General features: G+C 39.6%; 1 protein-coding gene across 1 annotated transcript; it reads right to left on the reverse strand.

The window, feature by feature from the left end:
* Positions 1–6,150: 6,150 nt before the first annotated feature.
* On the reverse strand, positions 6,151–7,092 carry LOC103727928 (olfactory receptor 6M1). The gene has a single exon (XM_008826043.1). The coding sequence runs from the start codon at positions 7,090–7,092 to the stop codon at positions 6,151–6,153; it is 942 nt and encodes a 313-aa protein (XP_008824265.1).
* Between the last annotated feature and the right edge of the window lie 7,463 nt (positions 7,093–14,555).

The following is a 14,555-nucleotide window of genomic DNA, read 5'->3' on the forward strand; positions in this document are numbered from 1 at the left end:
GAAACCTGGAGTTTCCTCATCAACGTCAGTAATTTCAAGGGTGCTTTATCATCAGGCCATTCGGGGTTCCCGGGTTGCGATAAATTCTTTTCCCAACTCTTTAAGTGTTAGAGTAACACATCTGCTTTACCAATGAAATTTCCCTGGAGCTGCTGGGCTTAGTGGTGCAAATGTTCCTAACTCTCTGTCACATAGACAACAGTCACCTTATTTTATAATCAAGGCAGTTGAGCAAATACAAGTATACTGATTTGTTTGAATCTCTGTTACAGTTTGTGTGTGGAGCAGATGATCGGAACCTAAGTTATCTGATTCTCAGTCAGCGACTCGTTCTCACCCATAATGTACCTTTCTGTTTTCCAGAAGGAGTCTTTGGTTAGGTTTTACTTCTCTAATCTGTAGCAGTTTGGCCTCATCCTCAGCGGTTCCTGTCAGCTGTTCTTATTTCTGTTGATCCTGATGTGACCCATGTGTAGGCAGCTGTGTGTTCCCCTGCCAGCGCCTCTTCTGGCTTTGTGTACTTACAGTATGTTTTCACGCATGAAGAACAATGAGTACATGAGAGTCCTTCACTGTGCCATGGGACTCAAGTGCAAACTGCAGATTTATACCATTCACGCCTTATTAACATTTATGGCCATGAGGATAGCTGTATAAGGTTTGGAGAATTGTGTCAGGCATGAATGGTGGCTGCCCAAGAGGATTCTTTTTATTCTATTAAAGGTCATTATTTGTTAGATGAAATTAGTCTTTCATTCCATGTTTCTGTTCTGCTCCACATCTGATACCTTTCTGGATTGAAAGTTGGAAATCAGTTGCTATGCCAGTTGTTGAATTTTGTAAATGCTAATGTCTCTCTAAAGTCCTCCTCAACAGATCTGGAAATAATCTATAAACAATAAAAGTATAATTGCTTATTTACACACAATATATTTCTCTCAATATTTCAAAATTTGTTCCTGAGGCAGAAATCAGCAGAGAGATGGCTGGCTGGGACTCATGAAGCTAAATTCTCAAACTTGTAACCACCTGTGTTCAGCAGCTGCAGCTTATCCCTTGAGTCTATGGAGGGCATGGTAAGAATGATTCTTCACTGTTCAATGAAGTTACATTGTGTTGCTTGGAGGCCTCAACTAATATGGTCAGGGTGATTAAAAGGGACTGTATTTTGTCCTTTGCTCTTCAAAGCCAACTAGGTTCCAGGGGGCTATGGCACATCTCTCAAAATGTCCTGTAGCCATGGTGAATTATTTGTCCTCTTGTTCAAAGAGGTCATGGAGACTCTACAAGGTAGACTCTAACCAGAATAGTCAGTTGTGGGGACGTAACACAAAGGAAAATGTCCTCAGTGCCTCCAAGCCAAGCCTTTAACACATTCTCACACAGATGGAACAACTGTTTAAAAAACAAACAACAAAAAAATCTAAAAGGCTCAGGGATGGAGAAATGGCTCAGTGGTTAAGAGCACTGGCTGCCTTTGTAGAAGACCCAGGTTCAAATCCCAGCACCCACATTGCAGCAACCATCCATAACTCCATTTCCAGGGCATCTAATGCCCACTTCTGTCCTCTGCAGGCATTTCACAGCACGGGTGCACTTACATACGTGCAGGCAAAACACTCATACACAAAATAAAAATAAACAGATCAAAAAAATGAAAACATCCCCAAAATCTAAAAAGCTCAAGAATCTTTGAGGGCTAACAAGATAGCTGAGCAGCTAAAGGACACTTGCCACGAAGCCCAATAATCTGAATTCAACCCCCGGGTCTTACATGGTGAACAAAGAGGTGTAACTCTCACAAGTTGTTCTCAGATCTCCACATGTGCACTGCGGCATACCCACACTCACTCTTTCCATACCCTCTGTCTAAATAAGTAAATGTAAAAATTTAAAAATACTCATGGAACCACCTCCTTTTATACGCAAGAGTCTTGGAATATCTCAAACCATCCAACTGATACAAAGAAATACTTTGTGGTTGTTGCAGAATTTTGTTAGCTGAGGCTGGTGGATGAATATAGTCCTTATAGTCCTGATCAGCCAGAGAGATCTCCAAAACATCATCTGTCTTCTCATAACCTTAAAGAGAGATAGCCTTCTTACTGGACAATAAATGCTATTATCCAGACAAAATACACATTTCAAAACCACTCTATAATTTAAAAATTTAACAAGAGCTTCAGGTTTTCCATTATTGGTGGTATTTCTATTACAATAAAAAGTAAAACTCCTATATTTAAAAAAAAGTGGAGGAAGACTACATAAGGGATGTGGGATGGGAGAAAAGAGAGTGTAATGGAACTCATGCTATGCGGAAGCAGAAGGGGTATTTGTGGGGATGAAGGAGGCGAGCAAGCGGGAGGCATGGGTCACAGGAGATGCTGTGGGAGAGGGAGATGAATAAGAACACAGTATTATGACATATTTGTAGGAGATACCATAATGAAGCCCATTACTTTGTATGCTAACTTCAAGTCTTATGAAGACATCTAAATTCCTGAACATGTGGTACAGAGACTGGTTATAATGATGATGATTATGATGATAACTAGCATGTGAGAATATTTATGCAATAAATGTCTTAAATTCTCAATTTTGATAACTTAATCATGAAATCATTACTTCTGCATTCTTTTAAAAAATATTTTATTATTTTTATGTGTATGTGTGTATTGCCTGCATGTAGCTAAGTGCACCTGTGGCATGCAATGCCCGTGGAGGACAGAAGAGGTTGTCAGATCCCCTGGGACTGGAGTTACGGACAGTTGTTAGCTGCCATGTGGTTGCTGGGATATGAACCGGGTCTTCTGCAAGAACAGCCAGTGTTCTTAACTGCTGAGCCATTTCTCTAGCCCCTTCATTCTGCATTCTTAGGCACATAACTTTTCAAATATTTGTATCTTGTTATTTCCTATCATCTATAGGTTTGTTTACTTTTAATGATTCTTGACTTACAAATATGCCCTTCATACAACTATTGGGGATTCTTGGGTGAATCTTTATTTCATTCCCAGGCATCAAAGTTTCATAATAAGCAATGTACTTGATTACCATTTCTCTCTAGTCTTCTAACAAAATACTTCTCCATGGACAGGAACAACAAACTCAACTTATTTATTTATTTATTTATTTATTTGAGACAGGCAAACTCACACTACATATAATATATATATATATATATATATATATATATATATATATATATATATATATATATATATATATATATGCCTTGAACTTGTGATCTTTCTTCCCTAGGCTCCTGAGTGCTGAGATTACAGGTGTCTGCCACTGGGCCTAGCAAAACTCAGTATTGTTAGTCAATTTATTATCTTATTATTTATTACTTTTAAAATTTACTTTTATTTGTATGAGTGTTTTTTTTGCTTGTATGTAAGTGTACCACTGTCGTGTAAAGTCTTCATAGGCCAGAAGAGGGTGTCAGATCCCCTGGAACTGGAGTTATGGACTGTTGTTAGCTGCCTTGTGGTGTTGGGAATCAAACCTGGGTCCTCTACAAGAGCAACCAGCGCTCTTGACTGCTCAGCCATCTCTCCAGTCACAGTGAATTTATTTTATACCAATAAGCTAACAGATAAAATTTAGCTATAAGACTAATAATCATAATAATGATAATACTGTGTTGTCTGATTAAAAATAGATATCGCTGGGCGTGGTGGCACATGCCTTTAATCCTAGCACTTGGGAGGCAGAGGCAGATGGGTCTCTGTGAGTTCAAGGCCAGCCTGGTCTACATAGTGAGTTCCAGGACAGCTGGGGCTACAGAGAGACACCATCTCAAAAAGACCAAAAAAAAAAAAAAAAAGGTACATTTTAAGACGAGCTTCCTGGGAATATTTAATCAAGCCTTTTCTTAAGTCATAGCAATAATGTAGGCTTCTGGGTAGCTGGTAGATGCCTGGCTCTTTTACAAAGCTCTGCTTTTCAAACTTTTGCTGTCTTCAGAGCGTCATCTAGGAGGCTTATTAAGATATCTCCAGTGATGTAAGTGGAAGGTTTGGGACAAAGAATGTTTTCACATGTACCCCCCTCCACAATGATGTATTAAAGCTTCTGGCCTTGGAACTAGAATATGAGAGCTACTAAATAATAAAGTCATATAGTTTGTCCTCCATGTTCAATGCTTCATGTTTAAAATATAACAAATGCCTTTTTAAATCTCTCCTCTCTCTCCCTGTCTACCCTCCTTCCTCCTTCTCCAGTTTTAGTATCCTCATTTCCCCCTTGATAACACCTGTCTCCTATTATCTGCCCCTCTCTTGAGTTTCTTCTTCTCCTTTACCTCATGATTCCTTGTTTTTCCTTTACTCTTCCCTTCCCAGTTGATTACCCCTATTTTCCCCATTTCCCTCCTTAGTAACACTGAGAAACATCTGGGTACAAATGCTTGACTGTATAGGACTCAACATATATGACAGAGTACCTGAAATCTTGTGTCTGGTGGTGGTGGTGGGCTATGGGGGCTGTGGAAGGGAGTCTAAATTTGATTAAGATGTATGAAATGAAATGCACAGAAATTCAATAAAAATTGGGGAAAATTTATGCTTAGCTGGCATGAAAAACAAGAGGGAAATGTATTAGTTCAAAGGCCTACTGAAAAATTACACATACAATATCTCTACATGAGTCCATGTGTATAACTGAAGGCTATACAACAAGAAACAGTGCCAGACAGGAGAAACCTCCCTTTGAGTTGTTGGTCAGGGTAGGCCAAGAGACTCCCAAAATTACACAGGCTATTGCAACAAACCTTGATTGCCTCCCAGAACTTGAAGGTAAGACTTACTGCTGAAGACAGGACATACTTCATACATAGGACTTGGAGCAATGGAGCTGGAACTAACTTGAATGTCAACTCCCTGCAGACTAGCTCTCATAGTTTTGGAGGACATGATGCAGGAGTCTAAGGAAGAACATCAATTGATGGTCCAACCCCAGCTTTAAAGCCTAATAACTACAACAATGACTGACATACTAAACTATTTCTATTGGTTCAATAGTGGCACTTTTATCTTGGGGGTAATCAACAGCTACATAATTGGACTTAAAGCCCACCCAGTGGGAGGGAGCGTGTGTGTAGTACTGTAAATATAGACAAATACACATGGTTGGAGAGGTCATAGATCTTAGAGAAAACCTTAAGGTTGCCATATCCCTAGACAAATTAATTTATTACTATCTGCTAAATATGGGTCCTTATATTTACAGACAAGTATGCCAGTTACCAATCATCAAAGTAGCTTCTTTTGCATAGATGAAGACTATTACAGAGTTCCACAAGTGGTCACACACAGAGAATAAGTGTCTGGGAGATGCCCAACCATAAGTGACACATCTACAATGGAACCTCTACACCTAAGGCTCATGGAACATAGTGGAACAAGAGGTAGAGAGAACACCAATGCATCTCTCAACTCTCATCAGTGAAGGTCCCTCATGCAACAGAGGGCCATGAACACAAAAGTTCACAAATGGCCAAGGTGTAGAGAATAAGAGTCTGCAGAGTGTGAGTCCTTGGACAGAATTCCTGTATTAAACTTCACCCATACAGGCCTCAGGGACCATTGTAGAAGAGGTGGCAGAAAGAATTTAAGAGCCAAGAGAGGAGGTGCATGACCATATGGAAAGAGAGTCTTACAGGCTCCTGGGACCTTGCTTATATGAACCTGCAGCAATGGTGTCAGCATGCACAAGACCCATTGAAATCCAATCAGATAAAAATCCAACATAGAACTGGGGAAATGGGCAGCAGGCCTCAACCTTAGCCAAGGAACTATTGGCAATTGATTACTGCTAGGTAAGTAAGAGTTGATCTTCTTTAAGGGGCAGACTCTAGAAAGGCTGCCTAGACACCAGTGGATGAACTTGCATTGAGGGACATATGGGTACACTAACTTCACTTGATAGGCCTTAATATATATGACAGAATGCATGAAATCTGGTGGGCGGCCACTGGGGCTGTGGATGGGGGAGCAGATATAATCATGATTAGGATGCTTTGTGTGAAATTCACAAAAATTCAATAACAATGCTTTAAAAAATAAATGAAATTCCTTAACTTCACGCTTGTCATGGAGAATGAACTTGTTGATGGTAAGAATGTTGTGTGATGTGTCAATCACTCTCTCAAGTTTTCCTTAGCATGAAGGAAATGAGCCTGTTGATTGTGTGTCTTAGGACTTCCTTGACCTTCTCATTCCTCAAGCTATAGATGAAAGGGTTCAGAAGAGGGGTCACCACGGTGATGAGAATAGCAGCTACCTTGTCAAAACCCAGTGAATTATTCTGATTGGGTCTCACATACACAAAGATGTTGCTCCCATAAACAATGGAGACCACAGTGATGTGAGAAGCACAGGTAGAGAAAGCCTTTTGCCGTCCTTTTCCTGAGGGGATACGCAGGATGGTAGAGATGATGTAGGTGTAGGACCCAAGAGTGAATCCAAGGGAGCTCAGGATGACAAGGGCAGACAGGATAAAGTTCAACTTCTCTATAAAATGGGTATCTGCACAGGCTGCTTGAAGAAGAGGGCCAATATCACAGAAAAAATGATTAATTTCTTTTCTGCAGTAAGGTACCTGTGCCACTACAATAACTGGTACCAACACAGAGAGGAAGCCTCCCACCCAGCAGCCCAGAACCAGCAGGAAGCAGACTCTGCTGTTCATGATGACAGCATAGCGCAATGGGATACAAACAGCCACATAACGATCAAAGGACATGACAGCCAAGAGGATGAACTCCACTGTCCCCAGGAAGAAGAAGAAATATGTTTGGGATATGCAGCCTGCAAATGATATGGTCTTTTTCTGTGCTAGGAGGCAGGCTATCAGCTTTGGGGTGACAGAAGTGGTATATGAAATATCCAGAAGGGATAAGTTACTGAGAAAAAAATACATTGGTGTTTGTAGGTGAGGGTCAATCCATATTAGAGAGATGATGATGATGTTTCCTGCTGCTGTTACTGTGTACATTAGCAAGAGAACCACAAAGAGGGCTATTCGAATGTGCAGGAGAGCTGGGAAGGCAATCAGGGTGAATTCAGTCACTGTGCTCCAATTTCCCATGACCAATGCTGCAGGTTGGGCTCAGGGCTCCTGAGGAACATAGAAAAATCACATTAGGCCAGTATTGTGAAAATGGGTTGACAATACATTCTCAGTAGTGCTAGTGCCTTATCTTGGGAGATGAGCTATGACATGTGATCCTCTATGTGAAAGTCAGTATTGTTATCATCTTGGGAAGGTCAAAGTCCTATGTAGACATGGTATCATATTTCTGAATAATGAAGGAGATGATTGAGTAAAAATCTCAAAGCTTCCTTTCATTCATAAAATTCTATTTCTTCTCATTAAACTAAATTTTTGCTCTTTCTCATTTACCCAGTTTCATTTTCTCAAGTAAAAGTACACTAAAGTTCTGAGTCACACTCTGAGAACTGGGATTTGTGACCTGAAAAGATTAAGAATTTACTTTTTCCAAGGATACAAATTAGAGACAAAGTTACAGAATCTATGTTTGTTGATGATATGAGTCTATACATCAGAGACCCTCAATATTTCACTAGAAAACTCTTAGAGCTGATAAATACTTTTTGCAATGTGGCAAGGTACAAAACTAAGAGGGAACAAACAGTGGCAGGATATAAAATAAAATTTCAGTAGCCTTCCTATATACCACTAATAAACACACTGAAAAAGAAATCAGGACGATAATGCCATTCACAATACCCCTACAACAAACTTAGGGAATAAACCCAACTAAGGACACACTGAAAATTTTCAGATACTTAGAAAGAATTTAAGGAAGACACTTATAAGATGAAAAGACTAACCATGATCAGGGACCAGAAGAATTAATATTATGAAAATGGCCATCATACTAAAAGAAACATACAAATTCAATAGAATCCTCATCTAAATTCCAACGTTATTGTTCACAGACTTAGAGAAATCCAAACTTAAAAAATTATATGAAAGCAGAAAACGCCAAGGCAATCCCAGAAATCATGGGGCTATTATATGAAAATTCCAATGCCAGGTGTGGGATACTTCCCATGATGTGATTGGCCAGAAGGGTGCTAGAGGCTCCTCAGACATTACAGGTTGCACCTATTGCCCCTGGTCACCCACCAGGGCTGGTTGTTGAGACACTGTGACTGAAGACTCCACCCATCTTAGATGCAGAACACAGAAACCATCGTGGAGCTGAGCTGGAAGATCCTCCCTGTTGTCTAGCCTTCATAATGATGGAAGTTGCAATGTGGACCGCTGGGGGAGACAAGCCAGTATTGTTCTTCCCAGCTTTTAACTTTGCATGCTACAATACCAATTTTGTTGGGGAACCCTGCTGTTAAGGTCAACTCCTTTCTCAGCAGGGGCATCCTGCCTGCCTTATCTGGAAAGTGCCTCCAAGCAAGGATGCATAGCCTTATTTGGAACATGACCTTTGGCATAGTTACCTGCAATAAAACTGCCCCCAGGTTTTTTTCTGTATGATAATTAGGCATTTCCCTATAGCCAGATGATAGGATCCCCCTACCACATGTAAATAAAGCATACTATGAACACCTATCAGCTGAAGCTTTGGCTGCTGCCTCCACACTATATTTTTCCCTGACCCCCACTGAATAATCGGAGCTGTATCACTGAATCTGACTCCCAGGAAGGTTTTTTCCATCCATGCTCACTGGCCGTCCTGACCCCATTAGTCACTTCTGCTCCCTTTGTTCTCATGGGTCGGTGGCCAACAGCCCATGAGGGGAGGGAGAGGCCCACACAATTTGTTAAGCAAGATGTACCTACTGGTAGAACTAGTCAAAGTCCTGTGGAATTGAACCTGGGTCCTTTGGAAGAGCAGACCATGGTCTTAACCATTAAGCCCTTTCTCTGGCAAGTCAAATACCTATGGAAAGTCAAGTCATAGTCACTAGAAATGAACTTTCCATTTTATTTTGCCAAGCAGACATGTCAAACTGACTCCTAAATATTTATTTTTATACCCATAGACTAGTGCTGCTCTCTGCCTTGATCAGAGATGCCTCTTTTGGCAGCAAACAACAGTTAATACAGAGATTCAGACCTGGTCAGAGTGCTGAGAACAAATGACTTTGGAGTGCTCAGCGTTAAGTGGGGAACCTATATCACCCCCCCCCCATGGCTCAGGGAGCACTGTGGAAGAGGGAGTGGAAATCATGTAAGACCATAGGGAGAAGTGCCATGAAATTCTCTTGTATGGGCATGGCATGGCCATGGCACTCATAAATTCACAATAGTTGTAATTGCATTCACAAGATCTGCTCAAGACTGAGTCCTTATATATTCAATCATAGATGGGGAAAGGGCTCATAGGTACCAGTCCAACCCAGGGGCACTAAAGTAGTTAGAGATGCTGCTGGAGAAGTCATTGTTGTCTGTGGTGTAGCCACAGGTGAGTTATTTATGATGTAGTGGTTATCTTAACACTCATGTGAGTGGCCCTGAGTGCTTTCTTTGCATTTCACTTAGTTAGCACCTGTTAAATAAAGTGTTAAAAACATAACCACTGCATCCCTCATTTCTTCTGATTGTGGCCACCTCATTTCTTTTTTTTTTTTCTATTTTCTTAATGCTCCTCCAACATAAAATGTCTGTCTTTCTGTGCTGTTTTTCTTTTTCCCTCTGATTGAAATAAAAACATTTTCTGCGCAAAGAATCAAAAAGTGAAAGGCCAGGTGTAAGCACACTTCTAATTTTAGCACTTGGAACCAGCTGAAGCCAGAGGACTGATCTGAGTCTGAGGACATCCTGGGATACACATTAGTTCTAGGCAGGCCTGGGGAACAGTATGAGACCCTGTTTCAATAAACAGTGCAAAATAAAAAAGTATAACTGCAAAAAGAATATTATAATCCATAATAAACCTTTTTAGAGGTACAATGACAACATGCTTGTGTGGATATGTGCTGTTTTTAACGTCAAATTATACACTAAGCCAGGCACATGCCTATAATACTAGCACTTGAGAGGCAGAGGCAGGCAGATCCAGGCCAACTTGGTCTACATAATGAGTTCTAGAACGGCTGAGGCTACAGGGAGACTAAGAGAAAGAAAGAGGGAGAGAGGGAGAGAAGGAGAGAGGGAAAAGGAGAGGGAGGGAGAGAGAAAGTAATTTAAGTTTCTGTACAACAAAGGAAACTATCAGGAGAATGCCTATCAGGCAACCTTACCATACCAGAACTCAAACTGTATTACAGTGCTGTAGTCATCAAAACAGCACAGTACTGACACAAAAACAGACACACAGATCAATGGAATATAATTGAAGACCCAAACATGAGTGCATGCAATTTCATCCACCTGATATTTGACAAAGGTGCCAAGAACACTCACTGGAGGAAAGAGAGCGTCTTCAACAAATGTTGCTGGTAAAACTTGATTTCCATTTATTGAAGAATGAAACTAAACCCTTATCTTTTGTCTTGCACAGATGTCAACTCCAAATGAATCAAAGACCTCAGTGTGAAACCTGAAACTCTGAAACTGTTAGAGGAGAACATAGGCAGTACCCTACATAATATAGGTATAGGAAAGGACTTTCTAAATCAGGCATTAGTTGTTAGCAGGAATTAAGGTCAATGATTCAACAAGTGGGATCTCATTAAACTCAAAAGCATCTGCAGAGTAAAAGAAACAACCAAGGAAGTGAAGAGAAAATCCAGAGTGGGAGAAAATCTTCACCAGCGACACATCTGGGAGAAACATCTTAAGGAGATATCCATCCTGGTCTACATAGCAAGTTCTAGGTCAGCTGGGGCCACAGGGAGACCCCGCCTCAAAATAAACAAAACAAAAGTTATTTTAAAATAAAAATAAAACCCTCACAAAATTTAAGTTAAACATTTATTTACCAATGTTTCTAAAATTAATCTTTGTAATTACCATTTTGCAATTCACTTTTGCTCCTTTCTATATGAATTATCTTCCTTTCTTTATCCATTGTTAGAAACCCACACAGTTATTTTTAAAGATTGTATAATGTGATATAATTTAGTGTTAGAAATTTGGATAGCTTACAGTTTAGCCATGATAGATAACCACCAAATAAATATTCTTGTACCTAAATCCTTTTATAGCCAATTTATGAATTTCTGGTTATCATTTTTGATAGGATGATCACTTCATTATTTTCATCTCAACATAAAACCCATGAAAGGAATTGGCTTGGACATTACCTCATTAGAGTGGTTAACATGCGAAATCTTCAGATTCCCATCACAGGGTCTTTGAGGTCATAGTTCTAACATGACAGTTCAGCCCATGCTACTGATCCTCGGTAGGATCAAGCTGCACTTTTCGTTGCTGTTCTTTAAACCATCTTTTATATTCTGAGCTTTAACTTTCTCATCTGAAAAATTAGGACATCCAACTGCACATTTATAAGTTCCACCGAATGTCTGGAGTCCTGCTGCCAGCTACTTTTCAGCTCCCTAGTCCACCTCAAAGATTCTACTTCCTCTTATTATCTAGTAAGCCAATTCCGAAATGTTTTACTAAACTGCTGCCTGGTGGTTGCTAGTTATAAGTACATATACCATCACAGCAGAAAGAAAATTCACATATGAAATTTTCATATGAGGCATTGGACCCCCTGTATTTTATGCTTTTATTATTATTTACACAGTGTTATTGAACAGATGAATATTTCCTATTTTTAGATAGTGATATTAATTTGATGAGCTAGAAAAAAATGATGGGTCAAGTCATAGTTTTTCAGCACGCCTATGTTAAATTTATTTAAGTGCTTCAGTACTGAGATACATTTTTGTATCTGAGAAATTAGGACAATTATAGCATTCAAGTCATCTGCTACAAGGTTTAAATTTAATCATGCATACTTGAGACGTAGAACACAGTCAGCTGGTAGTCAATTGGGAAGCTTCTTCCCTACTGGCCAGCTTTCAAAGTGCTGGAAGGTGAAATGCATGCTGCAGAAGAGAAAAGTAATCGGCAGTGATACCTAGCTGTGAGCCCGGAGAGAAGCAATAAAGAACCAGCTTGGTAAGACATGCTCACTAGTGTAACAGTGCCACAAATGTTAAGAGAGTCACCAAGCACTTTCTGATTGGATTTAATGCCAGCTCCACTACATAAAACCTATATCTGGCACTGTTACTGGGGCTAAGAATCTGGGGCTAAACAGGTCATAGGCCCTAAGTGGTAACCCACTGTTATTATTCTGTTAAATGGACATAGTATCAAACTGACTCCTAATGATGTCATCTACCCATAGATTAGTGTATCTCTCAAGCCACATCAGAGAATCTTCTTTTCTTAGTACATAGCAATTAACACAGAGATACTCAGCTAGTCAAGGTGCAGAGAATAGGATACTGCTGAATGATCAGCTTTAAATGGGACAACTTTATCACGCCCTCCCCTCCCAAAGGTCAGGGATCAATGTGGAAGAGGAAGCAGAAAAATTCTAAGAGTCAGAGGTGGTGGATGATTGCAAGGAAACAATATTTTCTCAACATAACAGTGCAGGGGCACATAGGAACTCAAAGCAGTTTTGAGAGAATGCAGAAGACCTGCTCAAGCTCGAGAAATCTCCGTATAGAGAGGGGAGCTGGACAAGATGGCCCACCCCTAGCCAAGGAGCTATTGGCAAGTGATCACTGCTGGGAGAGTGTTAGTCTTCTTAAAGATTCTGGCACTTGGTAGAAAAACCATGCTCCAGTGGATAGCCACACACCCAAGAATGTACGGGAAGCATAAATTGAACTCGAAGTTTTTTTTTTTTTTTTTTTTTTTTTTTTTTTTAAAGACACAACTTTTGTTGTGGGTAGGAGTGGGAGGGTGGACCTGTAGACCTGAGAGGAGCTGGGAAAGTGGGGTGAATATGATCAAAATACAGTGTATGAAATTCTCAAATACCTAATCATTTTTAAATTACAAAATAATTTAATGGCATGTGTGATAAAACATAACATTTTTTACAAGAAATATAATTTCATTCAGAAAGGATTGAGAAAGAATTAAAGGAGGTTAACAACAAAGCCATTTCTTATTTGACTAATGTCTGGCAAAATTTCATGTTTTATTTTTGAATTTTACTTTACATTTGTTTAATTTATTTATTTTTTGTGCATGTGTATATGTCTATGCATTTGTGTGGCGACATGCATGTCAAGGTATATGTGTGGGAGTTTCTCCCCTTAAACCATGTGGGTCCAGGGAAGGTACTTAGATTTTTAGGGGTGGCAGTAAGTACCTTTACGTGAGATCAGCCATCTAGCTGATCTCCAAAGTTTCATTTGTAATAGAAGAATATTCGTAATGCATATTTAAACCTGAATTCCTATAGATTGTCATATGATTCCATTAAGAACATTGATAGGGCAGAGTTGCTTCACACAAAGATGAAAATGTGTCAAAAGTAAAATAATAGTAAATAAAACACAGCTGAAAAATTATGTTTATTTTTCACTGACAACATAGGATGATGTAGAATTTTCCTAGTGTGCTTTACACATGCAGATATAGTACAAACCTCAAACTTTATTCCATGTGCATGAATTATTGCTAAGCATTGAATTTCTTTTGCCAATTATTTTTATATTTCTAACTCATAGAAATGGATCTCCAAGATGAAAAAACCCTTACTACCTCACTGACCCAATAGGAGTCCTGATTTCATCCTTCCCACATTCCTACCCAGAGACTGTCTAGACAGCTTCAGTGGTGGGCAAGTCACTGTCTCTTCAGCATTGGCTACATGTGCAGCTCTTTCCTTGAATGGAATTGTGTGTCCTTGTTACTTTCAAATGCACAACCATGGATTGGTCTCAAAGACAAACCATGAACTTTTGCCGCCCTGATGGCCCTTCAAACCTCTCTATCACTTAGACATCATTTTCACTCACAGCATCCCAGTGGGTTCAACACAACACAAAGTTTACAGTGTGCTTTTTCAGACAGAGACTGTCAGAGTTATGACAAGTAACTTGGAAGAGTTATGAGAATAAATCAGTCACAGTTGGGTCAGACCTTTGATTTAAGAAATCTAAGAGCGCTAAGAAATCATTATTTCTCAATTTGAGGTGCTTTTTTCCTTTTTAAGAAAACTATATTTTTGTCTCTGGTTAGTTGTTAGTCAGTTTAGTTATTTAGTCATAGAGTTTTGACATAGACTTTCATAAAGGAGTCTCATGCAGAAAGAAGTGACTGATGTGTGATTCTTAGGCTACTCACCATGGACCGTCAGTGAACAGAAGTCAGCAGACTGCTTGGTGTCTCATTCTGCCTTCATGGTTTGTAGAACATTTTTCCATGGCAAGTTTTGTTAAGTTGTCACAAATACTCTAAATGTGACCAGAATATTAGTGACTTGCATTTTTCTAAAAGTTTCTTTCCTGTGTAAAGTATAGCTTCCTTTCATTTTTTTTCCCTAAGTGGTTGAACTGTGTTTTTATGGGCTTATTTGCCTTAGAGATTTAGAGGAGAGTAGCTCTTGGGGATATGGATCAGAAGTAGTTAATTAAAACTAGTGT

The sequence above is a fragment of the Nannospalax galili genome, unplaced genomic scaffold (genome assembly GCF_000622305.1).
Source record: "Nannospalax galili isolate Female #2095 unplaced genomic scaffold, S.galili_v1.0 scaffold229, whole genome shotgun sequence".
Lineage (NCBI taxonomy): Eukaryota > Metazoa > Chordata > Mammalia > Rodentia > Spalacidae > Nannospalax > Nannospalax galili.